Here is a 13852-nt window from a genome sequence, read left to right as displayed (position 1 = left end):
CGAATGACCTCCTGCACGGAAGGGATTCTCTGATTTTAATTTGGGATGGCCTATGGTCATGAAAGGTTGTATATAAATTCACGTTTTTCTATTTTATGACTAGTGAACATTTGCTTCAGGCAGTTGATAAGTTGATGCTCTGAAAGTATCACCATATTAGATGGCATTTAATTGGAGTCTGCATTTTTCTTGCATTGTTTCTCTTCTTAGCCAGGAAATTACTGTTAACAGTATTAGCAAATGAACGATTAATGAACTTGCACATCATGCTTCTGTTCCTTTTTTAGTGAAACCTGTCTCTCACATAAAATAAACTTAACATTCGTGTTAAAATATCTGAAAAATGTCAATATGAACATGTTAAATACCCACCCGCTAATATTTATTATTTTTTTTAAAATAATTTTTATTGAGATTTTTGAAAAATGTATAACAACAGAACAATAATAATAATAATAACAATAATAAACCCCCCCCCGTCACCCATAACAACGCATATAACTAACCCCCCCACCCCCCCCCCAACCCAATAAACAACAAAATAAATTAACAATAAATTAAATTAACATAAACAATGCCCCCCTGAAACCCCCCCCCACCTTTTTCCCCCCCCCTCCCCCCGGGTTGCTGCTGCCGCTGACCTAGTTCCCTATCTTTGAGCCAGAAAGTCAAGGAAAGGCTGCCACCGCCTAAAGAACCCTTGTACCGACCCCCGCAGGGCGAATTTGACCTTCTCCAGCTTAATGAATCCCGCCATGTCATTGATCCAGGTCTCCACGCTTGGGGGTCTCGCATCTTTCCATTGCAACAAGATCCTCCGACGGGCTACTAGGGATGCAAAGGCCAAAACACCGGCCTCTTTCGCCTCCTGCACTCCCGGATCCACCCCAACCCCGAATATCGCGAGTCCCCAGCCTGGTTTGACCCTGGACCCTACCACCCTCGACACCGTCCTCCCCACCCCCTGCCAGAATTCCCCCAGTGCCGGGCATGCCCAAAACATATAGGCATGGTTCGCTGGGCTCCCCGAACACCTAATGTGTTTTCACCCCCAAAAAACCTGCTCATCCTCGTCCCAGACATATGAGCCCTGTGCAGTACCTTGAACTGGATGAGGCTAAGCCTCGCACATGAAGAGGAGGAGTTCACCCTCTCCAGGGCGTCCGCCCATGTCCCCTCCTCAATCTGCTCCCCCAGCTCCACTTCCCACTTAGCCTTCAGCTCCTCTACCGACGCCTCCTCCACCTCCTGCATCACCTGGTAGATGTCAGACACCTTCCCATCCCCGACCCACACCCCGAAAGCACCCTATCCCTTACCCCCCCATGGGGGCAGCGAAGGGAACCCCTCCACCTGCCGCCTAGCAAACGCCTTGACCTGAAGGTACCTGAACATATTCCCCGGGGGAAGCTCAAACTTCTCCTCCAGCTCACCCAGGCTCGCAAACCTCCCGTCAATGAACAGGTCTCCCAACTACCTTATGCCCGCCCTGTGCCACCCCAGGAACCCGCCATCAATGTTCCCTGGGACAAACCGGTGGTTCTCCCGCAGCGGGGCCTCCGCCGAGCCCCCCACTTCCCCCCCCCTGTGTCGCCTCCACTGCCCCCAAATCTTGAGGGTAGCCGCCATAGTGTAGGCTCATAGTGTACCTCGTTGGAGGGAGCGGCAACAGCGCCGTTACCAGTGCCTTCAGGCTCGTGCCTCCACAGGACGCCATCTCCATCCGTTTCCATGCTGCCCCCTCCCCATCCATTACCCACTTGCGTACCATCGAGACATTAGCCGCCCAATAGTACCCAGAGAGGTTGGGCAGCGCCAGCCCCCCTCTATCCCTGCCCCGCTCCAAAAAGACCCTCCTCACCCTCGGAGTCCCGTGCGCCCAAACAAATCCCATGATGCTGCTATTCACCCTCCTAAAAAAGGCCCTCGGAATGAAAATGGGGAGGCACTGAAACAAAAACAAAAACCTCGGGAGCACCGTCATTTTAACGGACTGTACACTACCCGCCAACGACAGCGGCAGCATGTCCCACCTTTTAAACTCCTCCTCCATCTGCTCCACCAACCTAGTAAAATTAAGCTTATGCAAAGTCCCCCAACTCCTAGCCACCTGAACCCCCAGGTACCTAAAACTCCTCACTGCCCTTTTTAGCGGGAGCCTACCAATCCCCTCCTCCTGATCTCCCCGGTGTACAACAAACAGCTCGCTCTTGCCCAGGTTCAACTTATAGCCCGAGAAACTCCCAAACTCAGCAAGAATCTCCATTACCTCCGGCATTCCCCCCACCGTGTCTGCTACATACAGCAGCAAGTCATCTGGATAAAGCGACACTCGGTGCTCCTCCCCACCCCACACCAGACCCCTCCACCTCCCCGCACCAGACCCCTCCACCTCCCCGACTCCCTGAGCGCCATGGCCAGAGGCTCTATTACCACGCAAAAAGCAAGGGGGACAGGGGGCACCCCTGCCTCGTCCCACAGTAGAGCCTGAAGTACTCAGACCTCCTCCCACTTGTCGCTACACTCGCCATCGGGGCCTCGTACAGCAACCTAACCCATTTAATAAACCCCTCCCCAAACCCCAACCTCTCTAACACCTCCCACAAGTACCCCCACTCAACCCTATCAAAGGCCTTCTCCGCATCCAATGCCACCACAATCTCCACCTCTCCTTCTGCCGCCGGCATCATTATCACATTTAGCAGCCTTCGCACGTTAGGGTTCAGCTGCCTCCCCTTCACAAAACCCGTCTGATCTTCATGTATCACCCCAGGCACACAGTCCTCTATTCTAGTAGCCAAGATCTTCGCCAGCAACTTGGCGTCCACATTCAGCAGTGAAATTGGCCTGTATGATCCGCACTGCAAGGGGTCCTTATCACGCTTCAGGATCAAGGAAATCAGCGCCGGAGACATCGTCGGGGGCAAAACTCCCCCCTCCCATGCCTCGTTAAAGGTCCGAACCAACAGGGGGCCCAACAGGGCCGCGTATTTTTTATAAAATTCAACCGGAACCCATCCGGTCCCGGCTCCTTCCCCGACTGCATATGGCCAATCCCTCTAACCAGCTCCTCCAACTCGATCGGCGCCCCCAGTCCCTCCACCTGCTCCTCCTGCACTCTTGGAAATCGCAGCCTGTTCAAAAAGCTCTCCATTCTCTCTCTTCCCCCCCCCCCCCCCCCCCCCCCACCACCACCGGCGGCTCCGACCAGTACAGTTCCCTGTAGAAGTCTCTAAAGAGCCCATTGACCTCTGCCCCCTGCCGCACCACATTCCCACCCCGTCCTTCACTCCACCAATCTCCCTAGCCGCGTCCCGCTTGCGAAGCTGATGCGCCAGCAAACTGCTCGCCTTCTCTCCATATTCATAGACCGCTCCACTGTGTCTCCGCCTTTCTGGTGGTCAATTAATCAAACATGGCCTGCAGGCTACGCCGCTCCCCCAGCAATCCATCCTCCGGGGCCTCCGCATACCTCCTATCTACACTCAGCAGCTCCCCCACCAGTCTCTCCCTCTCCCTCCTCTACCCCCTCTCCCTATGGGCTCGGATGGAGATCAGCTCCCCCCTAATCACTGCCTTCAGAGCCTCCATCCCCACCCGGACCTCCCCAGTATCATTGGCCTCGAGGTACCTCTCAATACATCCCCGGACCCTCCTGCACACCTCATCAGCCAACAGCCCCATGTCCAGACGCCAAAGTGGGCGCTGGTCCCGCACCTCCCCCATCTCCAGATCCACCCAATGCGGAGCATGGTCCGAAATTGCTATAGTCGAATATTCGGCATCCTCCACCCTCGGGACCAGCCCCCTACTCAGGACAAAAAAAATCAACGCGGGAATAAACCCCGTGCATGTGGGAGAAAAAAGAGTACTCCCGAGCCCTCGGCCTCCCAAACCTCCAGGGATCCACCACTCCCATCTGGTCCATAAACCCCCTCAACACCTTGGCCGCTGCCGGCCTCCTGCCTGTCCTAGAGCTAGAACGATCCAGTAGGGGATCCAGCACCGTATTGAATTCCCCCCCCCCCCCCCCAATGATCAGGCTCCCCGCCTCCAGGTCAGGAATGCGGCCCAACGTACGCCTCATGAAACCAGCATAATCCCAATTTGGGGCATACACATTTACCAACACCACCCTCTTCCCCTGCAGCTAACCGCTCACCATCACATATCTGCCGCCACTATCAGCCACCACCTCAGACGCCTCAAATGCCACCCTCTTCCCCACCAGGATCGCCAACCCCGGTTCTTCGCGTCGAGCCCTGAATGGAAAACTTGCCCCACCCACCCCTTCCTCAGACGAACCCGGTCCGCCACCTTCAGGTGAATCTCCTGAAGCATGGCCACGTCCGCCTTCAGCCCCTTCAGATGCGAAAACACCCGGGCCCGCTTCACCGGCCCATTCAACCCCCGCACGTTCCACGTGATCAGCCGGATCAGGGGGCACCCTGCCCCCCCTCCCCCGTCGACTAGCCATAGCCCATCGATTGCTCGCCCCTGGCCAGCACCCCCCCACTCGGCCCGTTTCCCACGGCGATAGAACCTCACCCCGACCCCCCTGACCCGCACCAGCTCCTCCCTGGCCAATCCAGCAGCAACCCGGTATCTCCCCCCCCCCCCCCCCCCCAAAGGCTAGGACCCCTCCTAGCCGCGACGCTCCCTCCATAGTACTCCTGTGAGCCAGCTGACTTCTGCTGACCCCGGCAGCTCCCGCCCTAACTCCGGCCCCTCCCGATATGGGGGTCACCCCTCCCCCCCCCCCCCCCCCCCCCCTCCCCAGCAGCAGCTCCTTGGCACCGCTCCAGCGCGGGAAAACGGAACTGATATCCACGCCCCTTGCCTCCAGCTCCACCCCCCTCGTACCACAGCGCGGGAAACCAGAGAAAGCACGCGCTTTCCCACTGCCCCACCCCACCCCCTCAACACAGCTCCCAAATAGCAGTCCCAACCCATCCACCAACCCCGTACAAACAAAAACAGAACAACCACAGACCCCAACACCCCCCTTAAAACACAAAACCATAACCAACATCATCCGAAAGCGGGAACAAAAGCAAACAGAATAGCCAGCAACAGCATAAGCAGTGATACAAAAAACACCCCACAGTCCCCAATCCCTAGTTCGAGTCCAATTTTTCAGCCTGCAGAAAGGCCCACGCTTGCTCCGGGGACTCCAAATAGTGATGCCGGTCCTTGTAGATGACCCACAAGCGCGCAGGCGGCAGCGTGCCGAATTTCACCTGCCTGCTGTGGAGCACCGCCTTCGTCCGGTTAAACCCGGCTCTCCGCTTGGCCACCTCCGCACTCCAGTCCTGGTAGATACGCACTACTGAGTTCTCCCACTTGCTGCTCCTCACCTTCTTGGCCCATCGCAGCACACACTCCCGGTCACTGAACCGATGGAACCGCACCAGCACCGGCCGCAGGGGTTCATTCGCCTTAGGCCTCCTGGCCAGTACTCTGTGGGCCCCCTCCAGCTCCAGGGGCAGATGGAAAGATCCTGCCCCCACCAGCGAGTTCAGCATCACGGCCACATAGGCCGGCAGGTCCGACCCCTCCAGCCCCTCCGCGAGGCCCAGGATCCGCAAGTTCTTCCTCCTTGACCGAAACTCCATCTCCTCAAAGCGATCCTGCCACTTTTTGTGGAGCGCCTCGTGCATCTCCACCTTCCCCACGAGGGCTGAGACCTCATCCTCGCACTCGGAGGCCTGCTGCTGCAACTCAAGGATCTCTGCACCCTGGGTTGTCTGGGTCTCCAGCAGCTTACTTGTCGTAACCTTCAGAGAGTCCAGCAACTCCACTTTCAGCTCCGTAAAGTAGCGCAGAAGGGCCGCCTGCTGCTCCTCCGCCCACTGCCTCCACTCCTCGGGGGCTCCACCGGCCGCCATTTTGTCCACCTTCCCCCGCTTTTCCAGGGGAGCTGCTGCCGCTTTTTTCCTCGCCCCACTCCGGGTCCGCACCATAAATCCTGGGGGGTATTGCTCCAGACCCCTTTACACACCAGGAATCGTCGAATCAGCGCCGTTTGGGGCCCTTAAAAGAGCCCACATGTCCTATAAAAGCGGGAGCTGCCAAACGTGCGGCTTAGCCTCGCATAGCTGCAACCGGAAGTCGTTCACCCACCCACTAATATTAACAATAGAATTTCCAGATGCTTACATTTAGTTTATTTTTCAGCCTTTACTTTTGTTTTAAATGTGTTCTCAGAATGTGGTTGACATTGCCATGGTTACATTTGTTGTCCAGTCCTATATTGTGGGACAGGAATCAAATGTAACTCAGACAAGTGTTATGAGTAGATGAGGATGGGTGCAAGGATTCACAATGTTTCCCTACTCCTCCGTTGATTGTAACAGGGTTTCTTTATTAAATGTATAAGAATAAAAATGCCAATTCAATACATGTACGTAACAGTTTATGTGCTGATTGCAAATAGCTGTTAGACAGGTTTTCAGGAGTTTAAATACAAACCAATTTTTAATAAACATTTAGCAGCTTTCATGGTATTTCCGATGCTAGCCCACCAATGACTAAATTAACAGTAGGAAGATGAGCATTGACTATAATCAGGTAAGAAAAATAGAAGGGTGAGAGCTGAAGTTTCAAACAGGCATTTTCCTTGGATATATATAATTTCAGCTCCAAGCTGTTTTTGCATGATTTCCACCTGCAATTGTCTCTCCAGCGAGCCAACTACATATCATCTTTAAGCCTTTGGCAGCCAGAAATCCCTGAAAGCATATCTCTTTTCTCTTCCCATATCTTTGATGAGCAAACAGTGTTCGTGATAGCCCTGTCTGCATTCTAGAATTTGGATTAATACAAACAGATTGCTGTACACAAACATCATCGCTCTATTTCATATCCCATCTCCCTGGGAATAGAAACCCTTTTTTACGATTGAAGTGTTTCAGGGAACCAAAATTGATCTTTCCCTTTAGAATAAAGTATTTCATAAACATTGAGTCACAGTGTAACCAGAAAGCATTATTTCCCATTGTAGTAAGTTGATAGGTACGACTGAATAGATTAACTGTTTTGCTCATGTCTCAGTGTACTGTTGTCATTGAGACTTGAATGAATGTCCTTTGGTCAGCCTCACAAATGTTCCCCTGTCATGGGCTTTTCAGATACATTGAGGAATTCAATTTAAGGTAATAAAATCATGTTTACCATAACTGAGTTTTAACTCCTGGAATCTACCATAAGAATCAGTGGGAAATGACCGTAAAAAGTCAACAAATTTTAATGAACCATTCTTTTCACAGGAGTAATGCATAGCTGGAAGAGAAACCTGGTCAGTCTGAGTCACAATCAAATTGTAAAGAATTGTGTCGCTTTATTTTTATGGTCACCATATTCAGCTTCAATTATTATTCGAACAACCACAATCATGTTTTCAATTGTTTGAAATCAAAAAAGTTTTTTGGGGCATGTTGCTGCTTGAATGAAGTTTTCCACATTGTTCATTAACAATGTATTTCTATTCCACACAGTGACATCATTTAAACTTCACCAGCGCGCTAAGCATGTTTATAGCGAAGCCAGACGAGTTCTACAATTCAAGACAGTTTGTGATGAGACACCTGCCAATGCATTACAATTGTTGGGAGATCTGATGAATCAAAGCCATGCCAGCTGTAGGGATATGTATGAGTGCAGCTGTCCAGAACTTGATCAGCTGGTGGACATCTGTGTGTAAGTTTTCCAAAAAAATAAGACATGGATAATTTAGTTGTATGTTAATTATACATAGGAATGTTTGTGCCGCATTTTCCATATAGTCTAAAGGACAAAAACAGGATTTTGTTTATATCCAACAATTAACAAAACCACAAATAAAGGCTCAAGTTATCTCAGTTTGTTGAAGAAATAATTTGGGCACAGGACTCAGAACATGATCTTAGAAGGACGTCTGTTTAATGTCTGTGCAACCACCATACTTCATTTATGAAGTCAGCATTAAAACAACTCTTGGATAAAATGACTGCTCAGGAAAAGAGAAACACGAGCAGTAACGGGTTTCTGTATTCAGGCTGTCTTAGTTTGCCTCGGGTAGATAAAATTTCACTAGTTATCCTAAACATTCTGAATCCATCTGCTTTATTACTGCTAGTCTAAGTGGAATACATTTTCCCAAAAATACTTAACAAGGAAAGTGTAGGGGAGATTGTTTTGTTCAAAGCATAATCACATTTTTTCCATGATTTAAAAAAAATTCAGTTTAATCACTGACATGAAGATACTCTGTACCTCTCTATTTATAATAATCCTTTATTAGTATCACAAGTAGGCTTACATTAACATTGCAATGAAGTTAGTTGTGTGATGTAAGTTACAGGGAAACACTACATGCAAACCAGGGTGGCCAACCACAGGACTGTCCCTTAAGGTCAGCTATTTTAGATCTACCTGTTCCTGAGAAGCTATGCTGAAAATGCGCTTTCTATGATTTCTGTTCTTGCAGTAGTGACATAGCTCAGGATTAATAACTAAATTGTAATAAATTGTGCATTGAACTTCCTGGGAACCCAATCATATTCACATTGGTGAAAGTATCAGCGAACTAGAATTGCAATGATTGCTATATCTATTTAAATATTAAAGACTAGGGCACCACAGTGGCACAGTGGTTAGCACTGCTGCCTAACGGTAGCGAGGACCCAATTCGATCCCGGCCCCGGGTCACTGTCCATGTGGAGTTTGTACATTCTTCCTGTGTCTGTGTGGGCCTCACTCCCATAATCCAAAAATTGGCCATGCTAAATTGCCCCTTAATTGGACAAAAAAATGAATTTGGTACTCTAAATTTATTTATTAATTAATTATAGATTAAAATGCAAGGAAAAGAAGTAAGTTTACACAAGTAATTACTAAGAACAGTGGTCAATTACAAATGTCTTTTTGCCAACATTTCACAGGGTTAATTTACCTTCTCCAAAGTTTTGTTGCTGCCAAACATGGCAGAGTCCTTTGTCAATTTAAAATAGACAGTCTGAAAAATGCTCCTCCAGCAATATCTCTCGAGTTTCTGAGGACTCCTCCAGTAGTGTACGTAATGCCTTTTATGTTAAGGGGTTCCTTGGCTCAAATTTGCAATGACGTGAGGACCTGCAGCCACTGTTCAGTTTTTCTTTCAAGTGGGCTTTAAGACAGATCTGAATGATGCTGCCCACAACAGCCACGTGGTTACATTCAATTCTAATTCACAGATTTGTTTCTCAGGTGGAGCTCACATATTGCCAATTAAATACAATTTTTACATCTGATCGTTAGGACACATTAAACAGAATTACATGAAAAGCAGAATTATATGAAGATATTAAAATATAACTATACTCCCTAAACATGAGTTACATACTGTTATGTCCACACTGATACAAAGTCCTTTCCTTTATAAGGTGTTGACTTTCTTTTGTAAGGGTGGATGTGGAGAGGATGTTTACTCTTGTGGGAGAATCTAGAACTAGGGGGTCACTGTTTAAATATAAGGGGTCGCCCATTTAAGAAAGAGATGATAATTTTTTTCTCTCAGGAGGCCGAGAGTCTCTGGAACTCTCTTCCTAAGATGGTGGAAATGGAGTCTTTGAATACTTTTAAGGCAGAGCTAGATAGATTCTTGATTAACAAGAGAGTGAAGATTATCCAGGTTCGGCAGTAATGTGGGGTTGTGGATAAAATCAGATCAGCTGGGGCAGCACGGTGGCACAGTGGTTAGCACTGCTGCCTCACGGCGCCGAGGCCCCAGGTGCGATCCCGGCCCTGGGTCAGTGTCTGTGTGGAGTTTGCACATTCTCCCCGTGTTTGCGTGGGTCTCGCGTCCACAACCCAAAGATGTGCAGGGTAGGAGGATTGACCACGCTAAATTGCCCCTAAATTGGAAAAAAAAATTGGATACTCTAAATGGTAAAAAAAAATCAGATCAGCCATGATCTTATTGAATGGCAGAGCAGGCTCGAGGGGCCGAGTAGCCTACACCTGCTTCTAATTTGTATGTTCGTATGTAAAGCAGCCAGACTCTATTTTCACAAATTGATCAAAAGAACAACTGGCTGATAGTCAGACTGTGTGGAACCTGGAGTGTTTCATAAGATATTATGCATAATTATTAATTAACTTTGTTTAATAATGTAATAGAATCAATGTGTACAAAACTCAAATAGGACATATTTACAATTTGGTATTTTTATATGTTTATACGGTCTGACAATTCAGTGATATGTGTGGGGGCCATTGCATCATCTTTTGACATTAAGGGCTAATAGTGGTGAATTCTAGTGTCACACAGTATATATATTAGTCAATATCAACTTAACTAAAGGACAGTTAAGTTAAGTTAAGTCTAATAAACATTGTACCAGGAGTTGGGTCATTCCATCAGACACGGTGAAGAATGTTGTTGACAGTCGTGCAATTAGTACTACAGTGAATTATATCTCTATGCAGCGGCTGAGCATGGATTTTCTCTCAGCTTTTAGTTCAGCCAAGGTATGCAGAAATGCTGAAGGAAATGGCATGGCATGCTTACAAACAGCGGATGTCTAACATACCCAGAGAAAAAGACTGGGCCAGCTCACATTCCACAATCAGACGATATAGAAAATAGAACAGTACAGCACAGAACAAGCCCTTCGGCCCTTGATGCTGTGCCGAGCATTGTCCGAAACCAAGATCAAGCTATCCCACTCCCTGTCATTCTGGTGTGCTCCATGTGCCTATCCAATAACCGCTTGAAAGTTCCTAAAGTGTCCGACTCCACTATCACAGCAGGCAGTCCATTCCACACCCTAACCACTCTCTGAGTAAAGACCCTACCTCGGACATCCCTTCTATATCTCCCACCCTGCATCTTATAGTTATGCCCCCTTGTAACAGCTACATCCACCCGAGGAAATAGTCTCTGAACGTCCACTCTATCTATCCCCCTCATCATCTTATAAACCTCTATTAAGTTGCATCTCATCCTCCTCAGCTCCAAACAGAAAAGCCCTATCTCCCTCAACCTTTCCTCATAAGACCTATCCTGCAAACCAGGCAGCATCCTAGTAAATCTCCTTTGCACCCTTTCCAATGCTTCCACATCCTTCCTATAGTGAGGTGACCAGAACTGCACACAATACTCCAAATGTGGTCTCACCAGGGTCATGTACAGTTGCAACATAACCCCACGGCTCTTAAACTCAAGCCCCCTGTTAATCAATGCTAACACACTATAGGCCTTCTTCACGGCTCTATCCACTTGAGTGGCAACCTTCAGAGATCTGTGGACGTGAACCCCAAGATCTCTCTGTTCCTCCACATTCCTCAGAACCCTGCCGTTGACCCTGTAATCTGCATTCAAATTTTTTCTACCAAAATGAATCACCTCGCACTTATCAGGGTTAAACTCCATCTGCCATTTATCGGCCCAGCTCTGCATCCTATCAATGTCTCTTTGCAGCCGACAACAGCCCTCCACCTCATCCACTACTCCACCAACCTTGGTGTCATCAGCAAATTTATTGACTCATCCTTCAGCCCCCTCCTCCAAGTCATTGATAAAAATCACAAATAGCAGAGGACCCAGCACTGATCCCGGTGGTACACCGCTGGTAACTGGTCTCCAGTCTGAAAATTTTCCATCCACCACCACCCTCTGTCTTCTATGTGAAAGCCAGTTACTTATCCAATTGGCCAAATTTCCTTCTATCCCACACCACCTTACTTTCTTCATGAGCCGACCATAGGGAACCTTATCAAACGCCTATCAATACCTACCCATATTACAAAAACACACCTACTCAGATGTCTGCCATTGCTTTAGTACTGCAATATTAGCCCTGAGGTATAAAAATAAAAACTTTAAAAATATTTTAACATTAAGATAATTCAACTCCCCTTGGGGACTCTTATTCTTTCAATTTTCCCCCATTCTGTTTTATTTTTAACTCTTTAAATTTAATTATTTCAGTATAATCTATCCTTACTGTAGCCCATTTATTAAATGAAAGTTCTTTATACACCTCCTTTCTTCTTTGTCCTTGCTCCCATTTAACATTAATGTAATGGAATAATTTAAAATACAAATTTGATGGGCCGAAACAGGCTCCTAATGCTGCTTTACGGAAAATCAAAAGCCAGAAGGATTAAGATTGACATGGTTTTATAGTAAATATAGTAAAAAACCTAATATTTTATAATAGGTTCAGCCTGCCTGAACCACTCCTCATGCTTCAGACCAAATAAGGACTTGACCTCAGTTTTCACAGAGGCACAGTATGTGCTAATATGAATGCACAAGAAGAGGTGGAACAATTGGATAGGATAATTGTTGATAAAAAAAGTAGTACTGAAAACATTGATGGCACTCAAATTGGGAAAAGGCCCTGATGGCATGCATCCGAGAATACTCAGAAGGGTCCGTGAGGAAAGAGCAGAGACTCTACCTACAATTTTCCAAAAATCCTTGGATATAGAACTTGTACCAACATACATCTGTGTTTTAGGAGGGAGAAAGGATAAACCATGTAATTACATATTATTCACCTTAACATTGGTAGTCCCCAAGGTTCTGGAGGTCATAATATAGGATAAAGCTAATATTAGTCTAGACAAATTAATTAAGCATGGTTTTATGAAAGCCAAGTTGTTTTTTTAAGGAAATAAGAGTGTGTTGATAAAGAACTGCTGTGGATGTTACATTAGTGGATTTTCAAAAGATTCTGCAAAGGAGACTTGTTGATAAATAAAAGCATGAGCTATTAAAGGGGCTGTGCAGTGTGGATAAGAAATTGGCTAAAAACAGGGAGCTTCACATTGTGCTCCATTGATGTTTTTAGATGGCAATTATTAAAATAGTGGTGTTCCATCTTTCTTAATATACAAAAAATATTTGGACTTTTGACTAGGGTGCACCCAAAATCGACATTGGAACACGATAGAAAAACAAGGAGCATTAACTGAAGAGGATTGTAGATGATTTTAGGAGGACTTGGACAGGTTAGTAGATTGAGTAGATGTCAGCTGAAATGTAATGTGCAGGAAAACCTCTAAATTCTAAGCTGCAGCTTGAATAGAACATTGACCCAGGACATGAGATGCAGCGCAAAAGCTGTACATTTAATAGGGCTTGGCATGGGTAAGCTGTAAATATCGAACACACTGACGGACAAAGCTTTGTGCAGGCAGTCTTGGGCTGTTTCTTGAACTCATGGTACTGTCAATACTCTTAACTTTCCAGATTCCTCAAAGTGCGCTGGCTTCTCCTGCATCTTTTCTGAGTCCTGGGATAGGCAGCAAAGTAGAATTGAGGCCACAATTGGATCAGCTCGAGGTGTTGAACTGCCTACTTCTCCTAATTTGTATGTTTGTGTGTTCTTATGTACCTTTTTCTGGCTGACACTTTCCGCCCACTCCCTCTTCACTTTAGAAAAGGCTGATATGTATTAGAGCGTTGCACTGGTTGCCGGTAGATTCCGGCAGCCTTTTTTAAAAAAAATAATTTTTATTGAGATTTTCACAAAATATCAAAAACAGAAAATATCAACAAGAAAACAGTATTAACAACAAAAAAGAGAAAAAAAAACCCAAAACCAAACCCCCCCTACCAGTAACTACAAAAAGAAGAAATAAATTAGCACCCGGCATATTCAACAAACACATGTACACATTTCTCCCCTCCACCGAAACAACCCCCCCCCCCCCCCCCCCCCCCCCCCCCCCCACCCCCGGGTTGCTGCTGCTGCCGGCCTATTTTCCTACCATTCTGCCAGGAAGTCAAGGAAGGCTGCCACTGCCTTAAAAAACCCCTGCACTGATCCTCTCAGGGCGAATTTCACCCTCTCCAATTTGATGAACCCCGCCATATCATTGT

The 13852-nt window shown here is 47.2% G+C and overlaps 1 protein-coding gene across 3 annotated transcripts in view; it reads left to right on the top strand.

The window, feature by feature from the left end:
- Window positions 1-13852, top strand: part of galk2 (galactokinase 2) — a 208299-nt gene that overhangs the window by 180387 nt on the left and 14060 nt on the right. For 2 of the 3 annotated variants that reach the window (XM_038813254.1, XM_038813256.1), the window contains one exon: window positions 7497-7698. In XM_038813254.1, coding sequence (XP_038669182.1) covers window positions 7497-7698 — 202 coding nt within the window. Of the gene's footprint in view, window positions 1-7496; window positions 7699-12887; window positions 12979-13852 lie in introns of all 3 variants that reach the window. The other variant, XM_038813255.1, reaches the window with a different exon arrangement.

The sequence above is a fragment of the Scyliorhinus canicula genome, chromosome 12, assembly GCF_902713615.1.
Source record: "Scyliorhinus canicula chromosome 12, sScyCan1.1, whole genome shotgun sequence".
NCBI lineage: Eukaryota > Metazoa > Chordata > Chondrichthyes > Carcharhiniformes > Scyliorhinidae > Scyliorhinus > Scyliorhinus canicula.
This window is presented reverse-complemented; position numbering and strand designations above follow the sequence as displayed.